The sequence below is a fragment of the Danio rerio genome, chromosome 21 (genome assembly GCF_052040795.2).
Source record: "Danio rerio strain M-AB ecotype USA chromosome 21, GRCz13ab, whole genome shotgun sequence".
NCBI lineage: Eukaryota > Metazoa > Chordata > Actinopteri > Cypriniformes > Danionidae > Danio > Danio rerio.
In genome coordinates this window covers 39789817-39816627 of record NC_141041.1, presented here as the reverse complement: position 1 = coordinate 39816627, position 26811 = coordinate 39789817, and the positions used below count along the sequence as shown (strand labels likewise).

The following is a 26811-nucleotide window of genomic DNA, read 5'->3' as shown; positions in this document are numbered from 1 at the left end:
ATGTTAAAAATTGTAAATATTTATAATAAGCATCATCCTTCTAAATAAACTGCATAATTGCAATCTAAACAAATACTTTGTCACCTAAAAAAGCCTCAAAAGTATGTTATGTTGTCCAACAGCAGCTATATTTGTCAAAATGTAGTAAGTTTATTCATCTGCTGTCAATTTATGTATGCGGAGTAATACACAAGGGTGAAGAGGCTGTAGGAGTGCTGTTATTACGAGAATATCACACAGCTATCAGTTAATCAGATTAGAGAACCAGACAGAACTGTTGTATAAACTATTATAGCATGTTCCTCAGTTTTTATGCATATTTTAAACACAAAGTGATTAAAAGGTAATTTGCAGCTCTAATCTCTATTTAACCGAGTACACAGACATTCTGATTGATTATAACCTTTGGAGAGAAAAACACAGATGCTGGAACAGATACTATTTATATGCCTTTATAAATAGTATGAAAGGCTGTGTATATGGCTATACTGTGTATATGAAACATGCGATTGACCTTTGCGCAATTTGACCTGAACTTAATAAATCTACATATTTGAAAACAGTAAAAAAAAATTCACTCTGTGTAAAATGCACAATGGAACTGCCTTAAATTTGAAACATTCCTTTCTGGGGTGCATTTCCCAAACAACGACATAACTTGCAATTAAACTATCATAGTACAATGCATCTTTTGGGAAAATAACGATGTGGTGATGTGGGCTTTCCAAAACCCGTAGTTTCTTTGTTGCAGATCTATCATTTAAACCACATTAGTTATAACGTAAATCGGCCATATAGACGCTCTAAACTGGGTGGAGTAACAACTTCTTTAGAAAAAAAAAATAAAAAATCGATAATTTCTTTGTGCAAATTATTTTGTTTTACATGCACACGTATAAAAAAAAAACCAACAATATTCGTTTCGGTGAAAACATACACTCGTTTTCCATATTAATTGGAATATATGAAAATGGCGCATATAGAGCTTATGGTTCCTTTATAAATATTACTGGGAACATTACATATTGTATTCTAAAACATAAAATCACTTACAAAAGATAACACCTATTCTAATCTTATATACAAATCATCTAAATAAATAAATAAATAATTAGGTTATTTATTAAGAAAAGAAATTTAATATTTATTATGTATTAGGAAATGAATTTCTACTTAAATAATAATAATAATAATAATAATAATAATAATGATTATTATCAAGTAGGATATTGTTTGTTTGTTTTTTTAAGAGTCTACTTGTACAATTGGACAGATGCAAACCACTGCAGAAATGCTCTAACCAACAGGCCCATGTCATATACAGTACAGATACTTAATAAATGACCTACTATAAATTAAAGGCATTAACGTATGCCATGTTTTGTCTTTTCACAATCTTTGGAGACGTAACAAAGTCCGCTTTTAAATAGTAGGTCACCTATAGCTTTCGTCATGAGCCACGGCTGTGTTCAAAATTACATAAATGTTTTCAAAGTGCACTACAAAGGCAACTCAATTGTAATCATGAAGATCGCTAAAACTGAACTGTAAAAATACTTTGAAAGCAAATTAGAGAGATGACCTTAATGCTTTTTCAAAATAATTTCTAAGTTTAAACGTTGGAATGTTCTAAATGAATAGGGCTTAGGGGGCACACAGCCAGGAACTATGTTTCTAACTACAGCTCCAGAGGTGTAGTCGCAAGTGCACAAGTTTGCGATGCAGTTTGTGAATGTTTGTTGGAATGATAGATTTGGGAAATGCCAAATGACGGAACTTGTGACCTTAGTAGGCTAACAATGGTTTTCAGAAACGCACCCCCGGGTTGAGACGCATAATAAGGAATTGATGCATTTATATTTAATATTTATAACTATTGGCATAAAAGGTCTTTATAATGCCACAGCAGGCCATACAAATGCTCATCACAAACTAGTTTTACTTATGTATGTAAAAATAAACATATTTCCTATTTTTATTTATGCTTTCTTTTACTTATAATTATAGTTTTATTGCAATTTGCATGGTATGTACATACATTTTTACATTTAAATAAGTATTTTAAAAGGTGAATATTCACCTTTTAATAATTCAAAAATATTATCAAAAATACAATTATTCAAAAAGGTTGCTTTTTAAAAAAAAATCAGTTGAGTTTGGAATAAAAAAACAGCTATATGAAAATATACATTTTGATATTTACATAATTATTCATTGAAATCTGTGTGACATTGTGAAAGGGAAATAATGTGAATTTATGCATTGACCTTTGACTGGATTTCAGATGTTAGGCTACAACATAATTGATTAATAATGCTTCTCCTGTCCACAAATTCTGTCTTTGCAGTTGTTATGCACTGGTGAACTACACAGTAAGACCTTTATAACATTCATGTTAGTTAATTTTCGCTTTGGACAATGACTTAAATGTAAATGTCAGTTTGGAATTAATCTCAACTTTATTTTCAAAATTATACCTTTTATTTGATTTAACCTGAAAGGTACTGTACGTTAAGTATCTCTGACAGATCTCTGATGTAGCATGTAAACCAGAAGGCTGCAGGCAAACAAACACAAGGGGTCATACCCTGGTACTCCTCTGGGTGCTGCTCAAAGTCCAGACAGAAGGTAAGAAACTTCATCAGCATGCGCTTCTCCACCACGGTCAGCTGCTTGCTGGCAAACACATCTGCCCGTGAACATGGGACCTTCATTGGAGGAAGAAACAGGACAGAGCAGGTTAATGACGTGTTCATGTGAGATAAATATATATATAGCACTCACTCAGTACAGAGGGGGGTGTAACATTTGTGAGAAAAAACAGCTTACCTTTAGCCCTAAATTACTCACACAGATGGATTTTGTATTGCAATGCGGCATTTAGTGAAATGAGAAACACCTTTGGCGTCAAATGCTCTTATCAGGTACATTAGTAAATAGAAATGGAGGAATCGGGCGCAAAATCAATTTAATCATTTTTTTTATCTTGTCTAAAACGCTCCAATAATTTGAATCAGGATGCTTCAGGTTAGAGCTAAAATATAAAGCTGTCATCAGAAAAACACAAGGGATAGAGAACTTTGGATAGATAGACATGGATAATAGAAAGATAAATAGACAGACAGACACGGCAGGATTATAGAAAGACAAAAAAGGAAGGAAAGAAGGAGGGAAAAACAGAAAGAAAGAGAAAGGGGAGGAAGGAAAGACAGATAAAAAAGAAAGAAAGAAAGAAAGAAAGAAAGAAAGAAAGAAAGAAAGAAAGACAGAAAAAACAAAAAGAGAAAAAAGAAAGAACAAGAACAAAAAGAAAAAGAAAAAGAACAAAATAAGAACAACAAACGACAGAATAAGAAAGAACAAACAAAAGAAAAAAGAAAACACAGAAGATAAAGAATGAAAGAAAAAGACAAACAACAAAAAGTAAAATAATAAACAAAACAAAATAATTAAAAGAAAGAACAAAAGATAAAGAATGAAAGAAAAAGACACAAAGAACAAACAGAGCAAAAGAAAATTAAAGAATGAAAGAAAAAGACAAAGAACAAAAGAGAATGAAAGAACAAAAGATAAAGAAAGAATGAAAAAAGAAAGAACAAAAATAAATAGAAAGAACAAAAAAGAAAAAGGAAAAAAGAAAGAACAAAAAAGAAAAAGGAAAAAAAAGAACAAAAAAGAACAAGATAAAAAAACAAAGAACAAAAGGAAAAACTAAAAGAAAGACAACAAAAGAAAAAGAAAGAATGAAAAAAGACAAAGAACTAAAAAGAATGAACAAAAGAAAAGAACAAAAGAAAGAATAAGAGATAAAGAACAAAGGACAGAAAGAACAAAAAGGAAGAAAGAATGAACAAAAAAGAAAGAACAAAAGATTAAGAACAAGAGAAGCAACAAATGAGAAAGAAAGAAAGAAAGAAAGAAAGAAAGAAAGAAAGAAAGAAAGAATAGATATTAGATATATAAATAGACAGACACACAGGAAGAGATAGATAATAGACAGAAAGAAAAAGAAGGAAGAAAGGAAGGAAGGAAAAACAGACAGTACAAGATAAAAGAGAAGGAGGGGTAGAAGGAAGGATAGACAGACAGAGGAAGAAAGAAAGAAAGAAAGAAAGAAAGAAGAGACACATAATGCATCAATAGACAGAGACAAAGAAATACAAACAGAGAGAAAGAGAAAGATAACAGACAAGTAGGAAGGAAAGAGATAGAAAGATAGAAAAACAGATAGACTTAAAGATGTTTTCCTCAAATGACAACTGAGATTGGACATGATTGGCCTTAATGTAGCTGAAGAAAATACAACACTATCACAATCATTTAGCTAAAAATATCAGTTTCATACCTGCTCCACTTTTCCATTTCTGCAAGTGAGGATGCGGCCGATGTTCTTGAACTCTGCGTAGCGGCTCACATTAGATTTGATGAGCAGATCCACCAGTGCACCACGTGAATACATCAGCTTTGAAGAGGGTCAAAGAGAACACTATCAATTTCATTTTATTGCTGTCTAACTTCATTTAAAGCTAGACGTTAGGCTTCAATCACTATCTAACAGTATTTTAGTAAGTCATTGTAATTGTTTGAAGTAGTTATTCACACATGCCGGTGTAAACAGTGGTGATGGGTGACGTTGGGGTTGGGGTGAGTAGTTTTGTGACTGGCGCATGAAAAACTAATGATACCTGACAGATGCAATGTATTTGATTAAATTAATCTTATATCATTTGATGATAATAAGACATAATATGCTTCCAGTGAGCAGCTACTATGAAAATTAAAGCTTGCCTGGAAACAGTTATATGAATTTTTCAACACGATTTTTTAATTTAGTGGCTAATTCATACAATCTCATTCATACAAATTTAGCACAATTTGCTATTGACGGTTGGGTTTAGGGGTGGGGTTGGGTGCCACGCCTCCTTTTTAGTATTTTTTCGAGATTTGAACAGATTTGTTTGTTGAGCATCAATTAAGACAACGTTAACACCCATTAGCTTAAATTGTGGGGATTATTTTGAGTTTTTGTCAGCTAATTTATCTTCCGGGTTTAAAATCCTTATTGGGGTGGGATCAAAATCGGTGATGTAGCGCTAACTGCCTGTCACGTGACGAGTAGGTTTCTAATTATTATTTTCTGAAAAAATTCGGAGGTAGACTTGAACTGAAAAACTGAACTCGTACGAAGTAGCCATTAAACTGATCTCTAATGATCGATTTTGTCCATCCATCCATCCATATCTCTGTCTGTCTGTTTGTCAATAAATAAATCTATACATCTATCAAGCTATCCATACATCTGTGTGTTGATCCATCCATCTATCCATCAATCCATCCACCCATCCATACATCCATCTATCTATCTATCGATCTATCTGTTTAACAATCAACCTATACATCTGTCTAGCTATCATCCATCTGTAAGTTTGTCAATCTATCTGTCTATCTACATCTAGGATGTGCTCAAAGTTTGTTGAATCTGTCCATGTTCAACTTATCAATCAATCAGTCAATCAATCAGTCAATCAATCAGTCAATCAATCAGTCAATCAATCAGTCAATCAATCAGTCAATCAATCAGTCAATCAATCAATCAATCAAAATCAAATCAATCAATCAATCAACCAATCAATCAACCAATCAGTCAAGCAATCTGTTTAACAATCAACCTATACATCTATCTAGCTTTCATCCATCTTTAAGTTTGTCAATGTATCTGTCTATCTACATCTAAGATGTGCTCCAAGTTTGTTCACTCTGTCCATGTTCAATCAATCAATCAATCAATCAATCAATCAATCAATCAATCAATCAAACAATCAATCAATCAGTTTGTCAATCAATCAATCAATCAATCTAATGATCGATTGAAAACATAAAATATATACATTTCCTCGTGAGATCAGGCTGGAATTTTCAGAACCTTATCTATTTTGGATAATAAAAAATGAACAAAAATTTAAACATATCATAAAGAAAAGTTGAATTGAAGAAGAGTTTAATTGAATACGCATTTATTTTTACCAAATTATTCCAATGATTTCTAACAATTTGTTCAGCGACTAATTTGTTCCCAAACCCCTCCTTACCATGATCCTAATCTGCGCTGATTGGTCATATATATATATATATATATATATATATATATATATATATATATATATATATATATATATATATATATATTTATATATATGACCAATCAGCGATTGATATATATTTTATATATATATATATATATATATATATATATATATATATATATATATATATATATATATATATATATATATATATATATATATATATATATAAAATATATATCAATCACTGATTGGTCATATATATAAATAAATATATATATATTTATATATATATATTTATATATATATATATACAACAGTTTTGTCTGGTTCTCAAATGTGATTGGCTGATAGTCGTGCGATATTCTGCAATATCAAAACTCCTACAGCCACTTTACCCTTTGTGTATTACTACACCCACATACAGCCAGCAAAAAGCAGACACTACAGATCTAAAGTTTAAAAGATGCACGCTCAACTGTTTAACTGTCAGCTTATGCTTTGAATCTGGAAGAAAGTAGTTCCTCTTAAAAAAGGGTTTTTGAGACTCTTCATGTTTGATTTTGTTTTTATATACACAACTATGCCATCAAACTGTTGTATAAACACAATATCACACTCATAGCAGTGCGATTTGGCTGTATATTGTCCTAAAATTTTAGGGAACTACTGCCACAAAATCAGCCATTTTAATGCAAAAAAATAAATAAAATAACAAAAAAATGGTAAAAAACTAGGAGGTCTGAAAGTTTGATACATCAGGAAAAAAGTAAAATTAGCCCTTTTCAAAGCTTCTGATTATAACACACATACATGGCTAATTTTGCATGGTATTTAGGTAGCTAAAGCTAGTTTTAATATATTTTTAGCAATCCCACTAAAATGTTAAGCCCTCCTTTAGTACCCCATATAAAAAATCCTGTGGCTTTCGCTGGGTGTAAATGTGAAAACAATGTCAGAGTAGTTCTACAGAGCCATATTTTGTTTTGGCTGACTAAAAATGCTTTACTAATATTTATTACTTTTAAATATTTAGTACTCTGATTATCATTTAAAACCCAACACAAACCTTTGAGACCAGGTCAATGTTGAACCGGCGTCCCTCTTTCAACAGCTTTTGATATGTTATCTTCTTCTGCAGCTCTGCAGGTGGATCTGCTGGGCTTCTGTTGGGCTGTTTCTCCTCCATTGACTGGCTGTGTTCAGAAATATCCGATGCATGTAGCTGCTCTTTTGGCGCAGAATCTTCATTCTCTTCATTCTGCACTTTAACATTTGATTCTGTAACATCATCACTTGTAACCGTGTCTTGAGTTTCTGTAGAGTCACTGTTGGTCTCTTCCGATACAGTTTCAGCATTCGGACATGTTAACAGGTCTTTGGTTTCCTCTTCTTGCTCCTCTTCCTCACTATTAAGGACACAACAATTAGCTACACCATCTAAAAGACTAAGAAAATGATGATAGGACTTTTTAACATTGATTATACATTAAGATAACAAATGCATGTTCTTCGTGGAGTACATAATGGAAGTCCTTTGAAATTGTCTACTACACTATACAATGCGATCCAAAAGTTTGATTTTTGCTTTCTTTCCGGCCATAATAAATCTAAAAATAGAATTGCAGGCAAATTTAAACATTTTACATTCATTTTCCTAGAACTGGAATGATATAAAAGTTTAAATATTAAAGTAAACTACATACATTATGAATGTAAAGTATGCAAAATGCTTAAATGTGATGGAGAACATTTGATTCTGTAAATAAATGCTGTTTATCCTATTGTTAAACCTTTCAAAGCAATAAGAGAAATGACATTTTTCCACCATTCTGTGCTTTATCTCAAGATACTAACCAGAAATCAGATTCCACATGACATAAAGCAAAGTTTTATGTCGTTATCATATTGTTGTGTTTAAAGAGTGAATGGAAAATTCTGTGAAATATCACAATAACAGAACTGACAAATAATTAATCTTCTTTTAGGACAGAAACGCCCAAACTATAGGGTCCGTAGGATAAATTTGGCCCATGGATCTTTGATTTGACCCATCATCCCATTTAAAAAGAGGAGAATGATGGGGATGCGGTTGAAGAAAATGCCTTTTCTTTTTTAATAAAATCTTCATTATTATTATTATTTTTATTATAATTATTATTGCTTTATTGTTGAGTACAAAAAAGCAAGCTAAAATTTAATGTTGTAAATGAATACGATTTTTAAAATGTAAATACTGCCACCCAACAGGCTGGCTGCTGTATTCAGCATTGAACTCCATTGTGTTATAAAGGGGATTTTTTTTTATGCTTTTAAGTTCATTATAAAATTTTAAAAATTGTATTGCATTAGTTAATAGCATTTGATAGCAAGTAATGTTTAGTGACAACATTTATATATTAGGAAATAAATTATGAAATTACAGAGGCATATTAATTGCAAAGCTGTTTGGTATATTTAACAAATCTAAAGTTTAGTTTTTGGCCCTTCATATAAAAAAATCTGGCCACCTCTGTAATATGATATCTTAAATACTTTGCATAAATCATTGAGAGAATAATAATGGCATGCCCCAATGCAAGACGTAAGATTGAGGAGGTGGAGACGGTCTAAAATAGGTATAGGGGGAGTCAACAAAAATATCAATTTTTAAGATAATTTGATATAACGTGTAATTCAAAACGATTTCTAAAAAAACATAACAAAACATTTGAAAATAACATACACTAAAAAATAATGGGTTCTACACGATCCATTCATCTCATTCAAATCAAGCGGCAACCTCTCACTCCCCCTCGTGAAGCTAATACTGAAGCAACTGAAACGGCAAATTTATCAAAATTCTGGTAGTCCTTGCTCCCTAATAGAGCAAATATCTATTGACCCTGCAGTTAAAATGGCCAACTTTACGACAGAAAAAAAAGGTTTTTACAGCCTGGTACAAAGAACGCTTTTGGTTCATATAGCTAATATTACCCTTCATGACAACTGTGAGTGAGGTGAATTTTTATTTTAAAACTCATACGTTTCGTTTATACCACTTTGCCACTTGAGTGACAGCTAGGTCTCGCTGGTCGCCGTCACTTCAAGTCAGCTGATTCTGGCTGATTTGCCGCTGAACTCGGCATATACTGTACATCTTATTTTTGTTATGTTTTATTTGCCTTTACACCGTCAATTGCCTTTTGGAATTATTTCTTACAATTATCAGATGATATGGCATGCTGTATGCACTTCATTGTGCTCACAAACCATATATGTTGCATCCATTTTCCAGGTGATTGAAATTATATTCTTATATATCATATCTACAAATGTATTTGTTTTATTTAAGATCATTTATATTTTTCTTTAGATCTGTGCTGCACTCCAGAATCTGAAAGATTGATTAGCTGTAGGCTATAGAACAATCATCTAATACGTTGTCATACAGGGTTACTGTAAGCATCGATTTTCATAAAAAGCCTTGCATTTACTAACACATACTATATTTTAAGTGTTTGGAAGTAATTCGCATTTTTCTCCTGTAGAAACATGTCATAAGAACACGGTTTAGTGGCTCAATGCATTACAACAGTGTTTTTAAAAAAACTAAACACTTTATTGATATATTATACAACCAAGCACATGTGGTCAGAACTCAAACGAATCGCAGGTAATGAAGTATTAAATATTTCTCCCAAGGAAAAGCCTGTCTAAGCAAAATGCTAACATGCGTCTGTAGCTCCACGCATGCTCCACCTCTTTGCCCTTATTTGGTTACCCTTGGTTAGAGCGATGACACGTGAACAAAATGGCGCCGGTTAGCCACGCCCACTCACAGCTTCATTTACGCCCTTTAGAAACCTATGGGTGATGTCACGGATCCTACGTCCATACCTTTTACAGTCTATAAACTAAACGCAAATTGATTAGGATAAATAAGTCCTTAAACAACCAAAGAACTGTGTTGTTTCAGCTTAGTTTAAGTAGTTTAAACAAGCAGCAAAAATAATTTTTTTAAGTGTATATATATAAATTTAATTGTGAACATTTTTAATGGCTGGAAACGAAGCCAAAAAAAAAAAAAAAAAAAAAATCTTTTTATTTCTTTCTAATTTCCGTTTCCATAATGTCTTCCTAAATTTTTGTTTTACTAGCCATTATTGTGGGCTATACTACCCCTTATTTTTATTCCTTATTCGTCAGTAGCTTTGGATAAATGTGTCTGCTAAATGAATAAATATTAAATGTAAATTGAATCATTTTTGTAATCACATATTCTTTTAATGCTATAATACATTATACATATTGTTATTATCAGGTCCAAATTTTGGAATGTTTAGATAATTTCTGTCCAGAAAGCAGTCATAACCAAAGCAGATTTAATTTGCAAATCAGACCAAGCTAATCTAAACATTGTTTTAACAAAGCAATCACACGAGAGTTCATTTTAACTGAACTAAACCCACCAGACAGACAGACAAAACATACAGAACCTGCTATCATAAATTTGCAAAGGACCTGTTTTTGACTTGTGCAAACTGTAAGCAAAACAAAATTAATCCTAACCTGGCATAACAGAAAACTTCTAAGTTGGAAATAGAAGAATCGACAGAGTTAAGAGGCACCACTTCTTCCCCATCTTCAATCAAGCTCCTCCATTCTTGCTCCGACTCTGTGATCTGAAGCTCCTGCTGATTCTGAACACACAATAGTAAACAAAACCACACATTAGCAACAACAAAAAATAATAATAACAAATAATAATACACATGGTTTAAAAAAAAATGAAAGAATTTTAAAATTATATTATTAAGTTATATTGGTGCAATGCTCATAGTCTAGAAACATATAATATAAAAACCTTATATTCCTCAATCCACGACAGCAGGCCATTAAAAGTGAAGCTTGCCCAGTTTCCAGCGTAATAGTTCCTCCTGTAAATAAAAATTAATAATTAATTCACTAAACATCACTAAAGTCTTTGTGTGCATCGGTTTCCACAGATATCATTTCATAGTCATTGGGAATCTTTACTTGAAAATACAAAACAAAAATACATCAAATAATACAGTATATAACCCCTTACCTGAAGTATATTCAATATTTCATGTCATTTTCACTTTTTGAACATGGACATGAAAATGACATTTAAATGATTGCCAATATTCAACGTTTTGGTACACCTACACCTGGTCTTATTTTAAAGAAAACACTGTAGCTGAAGTGAAAAAGTTTGAAAAGTTATCGGCCTTTATATTTATGAAAATAATAAAACAACAAATGTATATTTTATTTTATTACATAACACGTTTATTTACAAAAGCCTGTTTTAGCCTATTATTGACAGAACATCAAAGATAAATATTTGAACAAACTACATTCCAAATTTAAAGATATCTAAAAAAAAATAAGCAGTCTGTTTAAGTATCAGACATGACCACCATGACTCAGAGTTTCCATTGGTGACCGTACAAGACCCCATATTTTTGTTTATGTTTTGAGGAATATGTATGATACTTTTGGCAATATTTGTAAATCAGACATAAAACTCAAAAGTAGTATGGAAAGTTTGGGGATATTTGATTTGAGTTTAGCTTCTAAAACTGTTTTTTACAAGTGGATTGCTGTAGCAAAGTAGTGCTTTACGACTCTGATCATACCCGTCAACCCTCCCATTTTTTCCAGCATTCTCCCCTGTTTAACAGTTCTATCACGCTATAATCCCGTAAAGGTATCTTGCCGTTTTTCTCCTGTATTTTCAATCTTTCTATGAAGGGTGGCAATAAAGAGAAACCCATAACGCCATATCACCAGGGGACACCCCTTGCTGTTAAATGTAAGTCTGTTCTTTGCTTCCGTTTTATTTAGGCATGAAAACACTTTGAAATAAATATAAAAACAGATGGATTCCCTTCCTTTCCATTACAGGTGCCTTTCACCTCCTATGCAATCCTTAAAACAGTCATATAATGGTGCGTGACTGTCAGCTGACGCACTCCATCGTGATAAACAGACGCACTTTCCTAAATGGATTTTGTACATGCGATTTTAAGCAGAGCGAAAGTCTAGGTTTTGGGTGTGTTTGAACGTCTTGAACACACATATACACAAAATTAATAATAATAATAATAATATTGAAAGATGTCGATTTTGGTGGGTTTTCTTTCAAACATAAATAATTTTGTCTTAAAAGGGTATGAAAAGTTAGGTAAGCAGTTGAATGCTTTCATTATAATGTTAGATGTGTGCATTTTTAAAGTAACACCTCTGTTATTAATGTTAATGTAATCAAACGAAAAATCTAAACGAGAGATTCATTTGTTGCTCTTTAATCAGAATGTTTAAATTACACAGTAAAGAAAAAGATGAACGAGATTTGATACCTTGATTCTATTGATTTATTTAGCTTTTAATTGTAATTGCTTAAACTGTTTGCTAATTTATTTGCAGCTTTTTCTAATGTAAACGGTTAATTCAATCCATTGTAAATAATAATAATAATAAAACATATTAATGACGGTTTATTTACAATGAAAGAGCTCCAGATGAACATATATAGTATTTAATATAATATTTATTTGTTTTCTTTTTTTTTACAGGGGGGTATCCCTTATTTTCAAATCCCAATGTTGATAGGCATGACTCTGATCCTTGTTTCAAATTAACAAATAACTGTTGCTAAGTAATGTATCTCAAAAACCAGTCACCAAATATAAAAACTTAGACTTTTTTAGCTTTCAAATAGGGCTGCACGATACTGGAAAACGACATGGCAATATTGTTTTTCTGCGATTTATATTGTGATATAAACATAATTTCACAAGATAACTTCAGTTACTCTGTTTGGGTAACATCGTTTTACTTTTTCTGGGATACTGTAGGCAAGTGTCGAAAATATAGATAATTAATCAAAAATACATAAAATTGACCAATTAAAGAATGAATGAAAACAATGATAAAAATAAAATAAATCATTTAAAAGTAATTTCATATGTACAATAACACCATGTACTCTTCATTGTATAAATATACACAATCTTTCTTAGTAAAAGTGGCCAACATTATCATTTCTTGTGCCCAAATTGATTAAATTCACTTGAAATCTTGGTCACCGGCCTTGAAAACCCATCAAATAAAAAATATTTCACACTATTATAAAAGGGTTAAACTTTGCAATGAAATTATGCGCTCTGAACTGTAGTTCCTGGCTAATTATAATTCCAACTTGACATATCCTTGTGATGTGACTACTGCAGAATCACACATTGCAATATTGATGATAAAATGATATATTGTGCAGCCCTACTTTCAAATGATATATAGTTTGTCGTGATTCCTTTATGTTCAGCCTAATAATATGGTTTAAATATATAAATGGTCCCTGAGGTTGTAGGGTGACAGTGAATGTGTGTTTATCTATTACTCTAGTAACAAAAAAAACTAAATACAGTGGTAAAACATGCATTCAGAAGTCTTAGACCTTTCCAACGACATATAGTTTGTCATGATTCGATAAGGATTGCAAAAAAGAGATTTAAAATTAACCATGGTGGCAGGTGGCAGGACAGTGACAGGGGTTAATGTGTTAAACCAAATGTTCCAGTTTAATTGATTCTTGAGTAGTACCTGTCCAGATGCAAAACACTTTGTCCAACTCTGGAGCAGGCCGCAGCAATGACAGACTCAGTGAGGCCTGGGAAATGAACACACAGACAAAAAGCATCGTCAATGATCACCATCCTCCTGCCTGACCTCCTTCTGAATTGAATGTTTCACTCAATTTGCGAAATGCGTTCTGTTTCAGGCACGCATGAATGAAACGGCAAAGCGGTCTGACTGCTTTTACAATTACACTGATGCAAACGTAAAAGCATTAAAGCTCACTTGAGGCTTATTCAGAGTAACTGCTGCGGATACGTCCAGTTACAAACAGCAACTCAGCATACGGACGACACGGCTAACAATATTGTAAATTTATTTCATCTTTCATCCCTTATTTCTAATACATTAAATCTAAAATCGACTTATTTCAGCATTTACACAATAGCGGGTTTGCATTGTCAATTCACTTCAAGTCACTTTAAAAAAACCTTAAAGAATCTACAAACATACCTGTAAGAACTGCCAACACATAAAATGTGCAATTACAAATGAATATAATCATTTTAAAAAGCTTTTTCAATATTATAAAATGCTATTCCTAATTAAATAAATATTTTACAAACATTTTATTAAAAAAAAACTATAATTTTGCTTTGACAAAACAATTTAGTTAAATTGACATTAACCTTAAATAATATTAAAAGCAAAACACACTAATGCACACTAGGCATGGGTCTATAACCAGTTTCAAGGTTTACCGTGGTGTGAAAAAGTCAAGGTTTTAAAACCACAGAAGTTTTCTGTTATACCGTTCGTACAGGTATGTAAGGTTTCTTATGTGTTATAAAGAAATCTGTGCTTTTGAAACTAATGAAGATAGCAGAGGTCAATGATTTGTTTTAATTATTTAGCCTGACATCTTTACTGTTCCAAAATATTATAAATGTTTGCTAAAATTATATAAATATTGTGTTAAAATTGGGCATTTTTTATTTTTTTTACCCAGACATTTAAAAAATGATATTGTAAAACAGTGTTTTTTTTATCCAAGGTTTTCATACTGTCAGAAACTTATACCGGCCCATGCTTAATACACACTATACACTATATTGACTTCTGAATTGTCATATGTCACATGTACAGAATGTTACAAAACAAAAAGCATATGCATCCCCTAGAGAGGAAGAAAAAAAAAATGAAATCGATGAATCGCAATTCTTTCTCTCAACGATTCTAGATTGTTTCTTAAAATTTCTGAATCGATTCTGTATATTCAAATTATTAAAATTGTAAAGATGTAAATGTACACCAGCAAAAAATAGGAAAAAGATAAGTTAAGAATAAGAACTGGAATCAGAATCATATCAGATCGTGAAGTCCCTAAAGATTTATGAACCAAATAAGAATTTACATATAATTTTAAAATAATAACAATATTAAAAGTAAAACACAATATAATGTTGGGTATCACCATGAAACTAAAGAATAATTTACATATAATATAAAAACATATACAACAATAAAAGCAAAGCAAAACATACACACTATAATTAATTGACCTCTAAATTACTTTATTAATTTCTCATGCCCCAATATGTACAGAACATTCAAATACAAAACAAAAATCTTGGGGATCACCATGAAACCAAATAAGAATTTACATAATATTTTAAAAGACTAATAATAATAATAATAATAATAATAATAATAATAATAACAACAACAACAACAATAGTTTTCCCAGAGATGGGTTGCAGCTAGAAGGGTATCCACAGCGTAAAACATATGCTGGATAAGCTGGCGGTTCATTCTGCTGTGGCAATCCCAGATTGATAAAGGGACCAAGCCAAAAAGAAAATGAATGAATAAAAAATATATTATAATAATTTATTGACTTTTAAATAATTTTATTAATTTCTGATGTCGCAATATGTACAAAACACTCAAATACAAAAAAAAAAAAAAAAAAAAAAAAACTTGGATATCACCATGAAACCAAATAAGAATTTATGTAATATAAAAAAGGTAAATTAAATTAAATATAAATAATAATCAAAGTAAAAAATACATAATTCATTGACTTTTAAATTTATAGAACAAAAGAGCTAAAACTGTCATGAAGTGACCTCCAGAGTCCAGACCTCATTGTAATACTATAGAGGCAGTATGGGATTGCCTGGACAGTATGGGATTGCCTGGATATCACGGTAGATCCGTGATCCGTGACTTTACCCGCGGATTAATAACTTATCTTGAACTTGTTAATACAACATTTATAACAATTGCAGAGAGATCGCCTTCCACGTCATTTAAATAACATCCATGAAAGCATTTTGGCTTACCAGCAAAATATAATGATGACGGAAAAAGTTGTGGTGGGACCAAAATACTTTCTTAGGTTAATATTTAAAGGTGTTTTCTGTAAGTGTTTGTTTAGCCTCCATTAATGCATTCAGACAAAAGCTGCACAATAAAACATAAAAAAATCGTAATCTTAATTCAAACCCACGCTACATAAATGATAAATGATAATGATTTGCATATGTTTATTTATCACTCGAAGCGTTGCATTCAAATCTGCGTTAGATAGAGATTCAGTTTATACACTTTTTCAGTTCTTACAAACAATTAAATAACACAGAAGAACAGGGAGAACAGTTTATAGTTCAGATATAAACAATGATGTTTATGGTAAAGATTAAAATCAATTTAATGGAACTTGACGCTGTTGAATGTTGTAGCAATTACATTATTTAGCCCATACACTAAAAAAAAAATCAACTAGGCATGTATTGGATTTACAAAATAAAAATTTGTCAGATTGAAAAGAACAAATCAAGTTTAAGTATGTTAAATGATTAATTCATGTTATTTGAAACTGAATCAAGAAATAATCAAATGAATTTGATCAGAACATGTTGATTCAATGAGACTGAGACGCTTCAAATCGACAACTCTCACTCTGGAGAGTCACTTCGCGCATATCAGTAGGTGGCGGTAGTGCGTTTGGATGTCACCATACGAAAACAACAAGAAGTATTACCGCGTGTTTTCGGCACAGTTTGGAAATTGGTTTTCCCAAGAGCTTGAATGTTATGCATGTTATGTTGTTGGCTATATGTTTCCTATACATTTTATACTTTTACATTTTGAATAGGAGTACCAAAGTGAAGAAAGCTGTTTAAACTCAATTGGTAAAAAAATTATGTTAACGTCCTACAGGTATTGCTTGGGGATCAGTTTTCTTAAGAGCCACGGTTATTTTGTTGGCTAAATATTTCTTATACATTTTATATTACATATTAAAATTTTGGATATTATATAACATTTTGTATCAGAATATAAAAGAAGAAATTTGTTTAAATGTGATTGGTGCCTGCTAAAAGCTATAATAAAAGAAATCATCATACACCCAGCGCAGTGTGGCGCAAGACGCGGCGCAATAGTCTTTTGGTAGTTTCAGCTTGGCGCAAGAGTCGTTTTGAGGCGTTGCACTATGCTGTTTAAATAGCAAATGCATTAGCGCTCATTTGTGCGCCCATAGGCGTTCTGGTCTAAAAAGGGGGGTCCCCAAAAGAATTCGCCCTACACAAAGGGGCCCTCAGCTGAAAAAGTTTGAAAACCCCTGCATTACACCACTAATACACACAAATATATGATGTCAAAAACTTTTATTTTGCATGTGATTCATCTTTGCCCTGTCCTAATTCTGACCAAATAATATGAAGGGCTTTTATTTTTTTATTACAGAAACATGCAATAGTGAATCAGCAATATGAATATACGAGTGTGCGTCGTGAAAGTCAACAGGGTGAATTTCAATGTCAAGCCGTTAAATTCGGACGAGGGGTTTTCGGTCACTCTGCAGGAGAGCATGTGGGTGTCTTGTATCCCAGGATTCTCCATCAGTGAAATGGCCAGTGCTGGGGAAGATACGACGGGCCTGCTCGGAATAAATCACTTTTCCATTGTGTGTGTGAGATGGGGCTGTGCAAGGCCAGATGAAGAAGAAGAAAGATGGAGGGACAGGGACGCTTCAGCGGCTTAATGGAGTTGTTTTCGGCCCCGCTGCTGCTCAATCTTGCTCTCAGGGACCCCACGCGTTCCGTCTGCCTTTTTAGTGCGGCTTTGAGAAGTATGTAAACTTGAGCTTAAACCGTGTGTGTTCAAGTAAATGTACCAGTTGAATCCATAATACTTGGAATCTATTGGTAGCTTTTTTATCTACGGACACTTATTTGTTCATGTTTACTTTATGTAAATGACTGGGTGCAGATACTGTCAAGTGTATTAGTGGCCTTTGCAATTACCAGATTCATGTCAAACATAATTTCAATAAATACATGTCACTTGCTTAATTTTGCAAAATTCAACAAATTATATTGTGATTTACATCATTATCATCATCATCAACCTTATTATTATAATTTTAAATATTACATTATTATTATATGATATAAAAATAATACTATTTGGTTTCATGGTGATAACCAGGATTTAGAAGCCAATAAATTATAGTGTGTAGTTTATTTTACTTTTATATTTAAGCTTTAATAACCTTTCAAATGTAAAACTGGTCTCTGCATTAAGATACTGTATAAACACAGGAAAAAGAAAACTATAAAATTACTCATGCTAACAAATGACAGTATTTAGTATTTATCATTCATATATTTAGTATTCATTCATATACCAGAACCAATCATCATCTAATTTATGTGTTTATTTTCTGCTTTTTTCCTCTGTCCAGGCAAACCCATACTGCCTCTAAAGTACATTAAGGTCTGTACACTGTCACTGTACACTGCCACATAATGACAGTTTAAGCTGTTTTGGTCTATAAATATCCTTAATACCTTTGAATATTTATATTCATAACCAATATAATTATCAAAAACTATAGAAAACATGTCACTCGTATTGTTTTTAATGGGGAAAAGTGTAGTTAATATGGTACATGAAGCCCTGCCTTCTAGTACAGAAGCCAATCATTGATCGCTATAGACTGCCAATACTCCGAGGGAGGGGTTTAGACCAGACGCAAGCTTCTTCAGATTTTGTGTGATACGAATGTTTAGAAATGAAACAAAAAAAACAGTTGTTGTTTAATTTTATTGGTAATTCCTAATGTGAAATCTAATCAGAAGCTTTGCAAGCAGTTTTGTAGAATTTGATGCTTCTCCATTCAAATAGAATGCCTGAGAGGCGTTTCAAAGATGGTCGCTGAGTAAAATGGCTAGTCTTAAAGGGACTTATATAAATAATTATATAAAGAAATATAAATAATTATACTAAAAATGACAAATCTAATGATGGCCAACAACTTTCAAACAGTACTGTAAATATTTTTTTATTTAAATATAAAATAAACATTTATGCATGCATCTAGATATATAGGCTTTATAATAAATATACACAATACAAACACATTAATAAGTTAATTTATAACATAAAACAATTGAGCTGTGCCAAAAAAAATAAATCAATAAAAATCAAGAATTGTGTTGTTTCAGTTCATTTAACTTAAATTTGTAAAAAAAAAATAAGTTAGAGTAAGTAGAAAAAGTCTTAATTGCTTTATAATGTCCAAACATAAATTAATTGTGTGGAACTTAGCATTTTTTTTTACAGTGCAACACCAATGTTTTACAAAGCAATTTATTATTAACAGATAAAAATTATAATCCTGTTACAATTAAATATGTCGGATTAAAGAGGTAAAATGATTTGTTAATGGCTCACTGCGAGCACTTCAAATGATGCGCAATACATCATTCAAAATGTCACCTAAACTGAAATATAATTATATTTATGGAAAAGCATCCCATTCAATTGCTTGGTCCATTTAAAACAAATGCATCTCAATTATACATCTACGGTCCAGGGCGTCTCAATATATCCTTCCAGATAATACTGAAGATGTTTTTTACAATGCGTAAATAACCTCTCTCGCCACCATCTTTTAATGCCATTTATCCTATCCGGCATTGATTTTTCCACATCATGTTTGCTAAAGACAAACATTACCTGCCATAAAGTTCTGATGCCACATAGACATGCTGGGCGATAAATAATAGATTTGAGCTGGCAGAACTTTGATGACCGGGCAAAGCCCCGAATGCTTTCAGCAGGAATTGTATGAAATCATAAATCACTCTTCATTTTAGAGAACATTCCAAATGGATTCTATCTCTGCACCTTGAAAGTCATTTTTCGGTTATTTATAGTCGAGGCTGAGGGAGCGAGGGAGGGATTGTGTGAGAGAGAAAGAGAGAGAGGGTGAGAGAGAGCAGGTCACTTCTTTTCTCTTACACTCCACCCATTTATGTCACCCATCTTATCTCTCTCTCTCGCCATACTGTTGTATGTTTTTCTCCACATCAGTGGAGTGTAATTGAAGTGTTCAACCCAAAAAAACTGTATGACTTTCATTTTTTCTGCATGGAAAACACAAAAGCTGCTTTTCCTTTGAATATAAACTTGAGTATAACTTGAGTATGAAGTTCATTGCGTTTACTCCTGATCAATTAAAAACCAATTTTCACTTCACCTAGTTTAAAGACCGATAAAACAGCAGGATTCATGTGTTGGATGATCATTTATTTCCTTATCAGACTGCTAATGCTAACAATGAAATAAAGCTTTTATCAGCCGACACGGATACTGTTGCCAATACACTTATTTCACGTGGCCGCCATTTTAAAACACGAAAGCGAGGCTGCAGTCAGAAGAAACCCGGAAGTATAGGATCAGCACTGTAAAGATTGCAGCAACATGCTGTGTACTACAAACTTCCAGCTGTTGCCACAATTTCAAAATGCAAATATAGTGTAAACATCACTTTAATATCATTCAGTTTAATTTGAACAATTAAAAGCATATTAGGCATTAAACAACATGACAGTCTCTTGACGCTTAAGTGTCCTCCTAGGCTTCAGTTCATGGCAGTAGGTAAATAGCGTTGGAACACTTCCCTGCTTCAGTCTATGTAACCCCATGAGCAATTACACTATGCAGTACGCTGTAGCACATCCTCGTGTTGTCTGTAATAGTGTTGTCCCGGTACTGAAGTTTTAAAAACGTCCATTTCCCGCTAACATTAAAGCGCCGCTGAGCGCGTTTATAAACACCGCTGATTTGCCAAAGTATTCACCAGTGCTCAACAGAAATGACTGTGATTGGTCATCAGTTTACCGTTCTTCACAGATTGCAAACACAGATAGACGTACATAAGAGCGTTTTAAAGCCGTGAAGATCAGACATTTTATCAGCGGATCGCTCATCTGTGTTTGCACTCGGTAAACATTGGTGAAGTGTGATGAACTGATGACCTTCACAGCCAATCACAGTCATTTCTGTTGAGCACGTGAACACAATGGCAAGTCAGCGCTGTTTAAGAATGCCATCAACTGTGCCTTTAATGTTAATGGGAAATGGACGTTAATTTTTTATTTTAGTACCGAAATTTTGTATCGTGACAAGTCTAATATAGTGAAAGAATCAGTTAATTTACTTGAGTTTGACGAATGGCATCTAAAATTTGTGTTTGGGAAAGAAAACATTAGCTAAGTAGTGTCATTTCCCTTAATTTAGCTGAAAATGAGGTCCAATATCGCTTTTTATTTTTACTTTCCATTCAGAACGGACCTTCGGGCCACTCGGAAGGCGGTGAAATTATAAATTTGTGTCACTTTTGCTTCGCTGATAAGATATACAGTCAGGTTCACAACATTCCTGTGTGACTTAGGCTTTTGGGTTTCTTCCCACCGCAGCCTCGATTTCTCCGTTTAAAATGGCGGCCCCGTGAAATCAGTTTATACATCACGCATCAATAATTTATTATATCACTATCCACAGGTATCCTGCCAGAAACATACAACATACATTTTGAATTGTATTAAAGTTGCAGTAGGTGCTCTGCCAAAATGCTAAACATTGGCATAATAGCTTTGAAAACAGTCAACAGTGTTAAAAGTGAGCTGACACACTGTTTCTTTACTACCAAGAGGGCGTGCACATGTCCGGCATTGATGTCTGCTTTAGTGAAAAGAACCTGCATAGGCTGTGAATAACAGCTAATAAAGTTAGCTGAGCAGGAAGTATGATTTGCATGCGTGTTTTTTTTTCCGAAAAAAATCTGCAGCTATAAGCGCACCCGGCAGTGAAAGTGAAACCAGCCCGCACATCATTTAAATGATCATATCACGAGTTATGATTATGATAAGCTCCTTGATGTGTTTTTTCTTTCATAGTGAACACAAAGTGTCCATGAAAATAAACGTTTACTTGAAATATACTATAACTACTATTTAATGTTGAAAACAATGCAAGAGGGAATCTGATAATGACCAAGTCTCATTTTACTAGTAAAAAAAACTGTCTAATAATGTTCTCAATGACAAATGTCAAGCATTTGTTTCAACACTTTATTGTGAATTGACAAACAGGACACATTTATAGTCTGTACAAGTCGCCTGTTCCAAGTCTATTCAAAATTTAGCATTTTTAAAAAATAGTAGACCTACACATAGGCCTAATATTTTTGTTTTACCATACGTTTTAGAAATAACAATAATTATAGCCTACTCATATTAACCTTTATTTTACATCTACAGAATCATCAGAAAATCGTGATCTTCATTTTAAGCGAAAAAATCGTGATTCTCATTTAAGCCAGAATCGTGCAGCTCTACGTTAGGAAAAAATTGACTTGATTATATACTCACCAAAAATATCTAAATTTATTTTGATTAAAAAATTACTATATAACTCTAGTCATGTCACTGACCCATCAATTAAACTCCAATATTTTGCAGTCAAAAAAAGGAAAAAAAGACTAAGAAAAAAATCCAGCCCTAATCCATGATTAGGTTAAATGAAATCTAAACGTCTAACAGATAAACAACATAGATTCAAAGTCCTAACCCCTGTTCCAGTGATCATGGTCAATCTGCAAATGGCCTGTGACTACGATGCCAATTGGAAGTCTTACTAACAATCAATTCTGCCCTAATGCTCAAGGGCCATGAGAAATCAATCAGCCGAAAAGAGCACAGTGATATCTGTGAAGGTGTTCTGTAATCACATGACTGCTAATAGAGGCTATTCAAGCTAAAGGCACATGGGGTCCAAGCAAGATGAATAGTTACATTAACCCAGGCTCAAAGAACAGGCCGGTGAAATGGCTGGCTTGTTTTCTTCATTGCTGCTCTATTAGCAGCTGCTGAGAGAACAGCTCTGGTATGAGATGAACTAAACGTGCATCTCAGTCAGGCCTGTCAGCCAATGATTGCCAAGCCTCTAATGATGCTCCTCTGTAGAGTTTTGTACCTTCACATTGTCTGCATCCTTCAGACTCTATAGACGCTATATGTACGATATGTTGCGCTTCAGCGAATATTCATTATAAAATACTGTCAAATACTCAGGATGTGCATGAATATTGAATAGTTGAATATTCGATCAGTAAGAATTATTCGAATAATTAAAAACACTCAATAAAATGTTACTTTGCTCACCAAATTATAGAGATGGACCGCTGTTTATGATTCTGATTTCAGATTTTTCTTTCTTTATTTAATTTTTAATTTGTTTTATTTTATTTTATTTATTTAAACAGGGACAATGTACAACATGACATGTTGTGCCAGAGTTAGCTATAAAGCTAATTTACATCTGTAGTCCCTGGCCAGGAAGTTGTAACAAATTTAACAATAAAAAAACAATACATTATACACTTACAATACAATACATCGTCGATAAAATAAAATCAAACCAGTGGTTGCATATTTGATTTTGTTTAAGCCAAGTTTTAAGAACCGTTTTAAAAGTGGTACTCTCTCACTTTGATATGCACTGATATTTTATTCCATCTTTCTGCTGCTCTGACTGAAATAACTAGTTGTCCAAAAGCAGTTCTCCTAAGTTTAACTGAACAATCACCTCTAAACGTTAACCTAGTCTGTCTTATATTGTTGCAAGATCATTAAATATTTTATACATTAAACACACATTAGCATAAAATAAGAGACTGTCGAATGTTAGTAATTTATGTTGTGCAATACAATTACAATGATGATATGCTTGGCTTTTTAGCTAAAATTTTTACAGTTCGTTTATAGATAATATACAATGGTTTTAATGTTGTAATGTTCATGTGGGACTAGCTGAGAAATCATTGTATTCATAAAAAGTTTAGCTGCAGCCATAGGTAACTAATGCCCTATGTTTCTTATAAAGCTACAAACCATTAAAAAAAAAAAAATAAAATAAAATAAACAAACACTCAAAATATTTTTTACTGTTGTTCAAACCACTGATATGCTGTTTGTTTAAACTACTTACTTAAAATGAGCTGAAACAACACAATTCTTTAAATTGTGTTTGTTTGTTTGTTGGGAAGATCAACTTAAATTAGTAAAAACTAATAAGTTAACTTAATTTCTATATGTTGTCCAAACACAAATTGATAGTGTGGAATCAGTCTGATCTCATCAGGAAACGTAAGTATTTTACGTTTTGTCAGTTTAGTGGCTAAATCGAGTTCAGGCGTACTAAAATGTACGATTTTAAAAAGGAAGTGTGGTACTCAACCCCGCCCCTAAACCTAACGGTCATTGGGTGATGAGCAAATCGTACTGAATTGTACAAATTAGTCTGTACAAATTCATACGAATTAGTCACTTCTTCAAAAAGTTACGCATTGCCGTGAGATAGCATTTGTGGAATCCATCATTTTTTACAGTGTATACTGAAAAATAAATAAAATAAAAAAACATTGATGATCAATCAACCTGCCTGAAACAGTTTACTCCCTTTGAGCCAAATAATCTTAATCACTTAAATAGAATTTTCTGTTAATTCTTGTCGTTCGAACTTAAAAAAATAATTTAATAATGCTTATTGTTGATGGAGAGAACTAGCAACAGTTATAGCTCACTGAGTGAAACAACCAACACTGATAAATTTTAATAAATAACGTTAATAAAGCTACCAAAAACTCTTTGACTGAGTACGTTTACATGGACACCAATAATCCAATTTTAATGTGATTAAGACAATACTCTGATTAAGAGTCTACCATGTAAACAGCGATTTTTGATTCATTTAATCCAATTAAGCTCATAATTGAACTAAACAGAAATCAAATTAAGATGTGGAGTATGTCAATTTCAGTAGCATTATTGAAGTGCAGTATAGACATGCAAACATTTCAATTAAACTATTACAGAACTATCGTGTAGGTTTTTCACTGCATTTTGCGACAGGATAGTGCTATAACATGTAAAAAGGGATCATGAAAGGAACTTTTAAGCAACTCATGTAAACACCTTAACAAGGCTTGAAATTGCGACAGTTCTAAATCGCATATGCACCCGGAATTTTATCTATGCAGCCTCAAAATATATTTGGGAGCATTTGCGCGAATGCATAAAATTGTTGCTCTGCGACCGGTTTTCAATGCAAAATGTTTACGTCATGTGCAGATTAAGGAGACATTCACGCAGAATGCATGTTTGCACCTAAAAACAGGTAACGCAGCACTTGGGAATAGTTTAAAACAGTCATCATGTCAACTTTCTACAGTAAAAAAATCCTGCAATGCTTGCCCCAACTTCAGGCTCTTCTGATAGGTGCACTGCTCTAGAACTGAACACGAATGGATTGGCTTATAACAGCTATCAATCATTCAGTCAATACTTTCTGCCTTCAGGTGACAGGGTAACGGGAAGCAACAGCCACGAAAACGTAAAGCGCTGAAGATGAGAGAACGAAAACAACACTGGCAGATTTTGTTTTAGAAACCACCTAAACTTACAAATAATGGCACAACTAATTAGTGATACACTTTTCAAAGAGTGGATAAGACTCCTAAAGCCTGTAAAGTCTATGGGACAGAGTTTGTAGGTAAAGATGTTTACCACTGATTCTACACATTTTAAGCTTGAGAGCTTAATGCGAGCACTTTAATGGTCAAATACATGCACGTGTGTCAGAGCGTGGTGTTTATTGATTATTCGTATTAACCCTCGTTTGTGTAATAAACAAGTTGAGAATCAAAAGACATGTGAAAGAGACATCATATCATAGTCGCACTATTCTTGACAGTGCGCAATATTCCTGCTGCTGCCTGTTTTTATTATTAATCAAACAACAAAAGGAGAAAATCCCTCACTGCTCTTGACTGAAAGACTTTTGTAGCTGAAGCTTTTTTCTTACAGTGAAGATGCTTAAAGCACAGTTTAAACATAACAGATTTAATTACTCCTTTCTAATAATCGATTTCTTTTATCTTTGCATTAAATTTTACTAGATATTTTTCAAGATACTAGTATTCAGCTTAAAGTGACATTCAAAGGCTTAATAAGGGTGATTAGGCAAGTCATTGTATAACAGTAGTTTCTTCTGCAGCCAATCAAAAATATACATTGCTCAAATGGGCTAATAATATTAAGCTCTCTCGAAATATTTAAACTTGCTTTTATTCTAGCTGAAATTAAACAAATCAGACTTTCTCCAGAAGAAAAAATATTATAGGAAATACTGTGGAAAAACTCCTCTGTTAAACATTATTTGAGAAATATTTATATATAAAAAAATATACAGAAGGGCGAATAATTTTGACTTTAACTGATAATCGTTTTGAGTAATCACTTATTACCAAAATAATCGTGATTACGATTTTTCCCATAATCGAGCAGCCCCAGTTAAACAGCACAAAAAATATGCATGTAGTGACATTGGAAACTGGTTTATAGTATTTGATTGGCTCTCTCTTGGCGCAATGAACTCTGGAACTACTTTGATAAAAATGATAAGCAAATTTTGTCAAGTGAATTATCAAAGTCAACGCCACTACTGAACAGCTGAATGAAGAAAGACAGCTGCCCATCACTCCACAACTAGAGGTAGGCACAGATGTACCTTATTACACCAGAGCAGGCTGAGAAGATGACAGATCTCGGAGCAAAACTGATCTCAAAGCGACAGGCTTCAGGCTTTATCTAGGCAGACGGTTTTAGGAAAGTCTTGAGACAAACATTCTCTCACAAAGAGAATAGAGCTTAAACATGAAAGCTTTTTCTCAATTATCACTGACTGTGTTTGCATGCACTTTCATAGTTGGTTTATAATGGGATTT

The 26811-nt window shown here is 32.8% G+C and overlaps 1 protein-coding gene across 1 annotated transcript in view; it reads right to left on the bottom strand.

Annotated features, from left to right (window-relative positions):
• The window catches only part of chm (CHM Rab escort protein), a 107564-nt gene that overhangs the window by 72574 nt on the left and 8179 nt on the right, over window positions 1–26811 (bottom strand). The window contains 6 exon segments of the mRNA NM_203461.3: window positions 2588–2708; window positions 4346–4462; window positions 7153–7492; window positions 10635–10765; window positions 10930–11002; window positions 13695–13761. Coding sequence (NP_982286.2) covers window positions 2588–2708; window positions 4346–4462; window positions 7153–7492; window positions 10635–10765; window positions 10930–11002; window positions 13695–13761 — 849 coding nt within the window.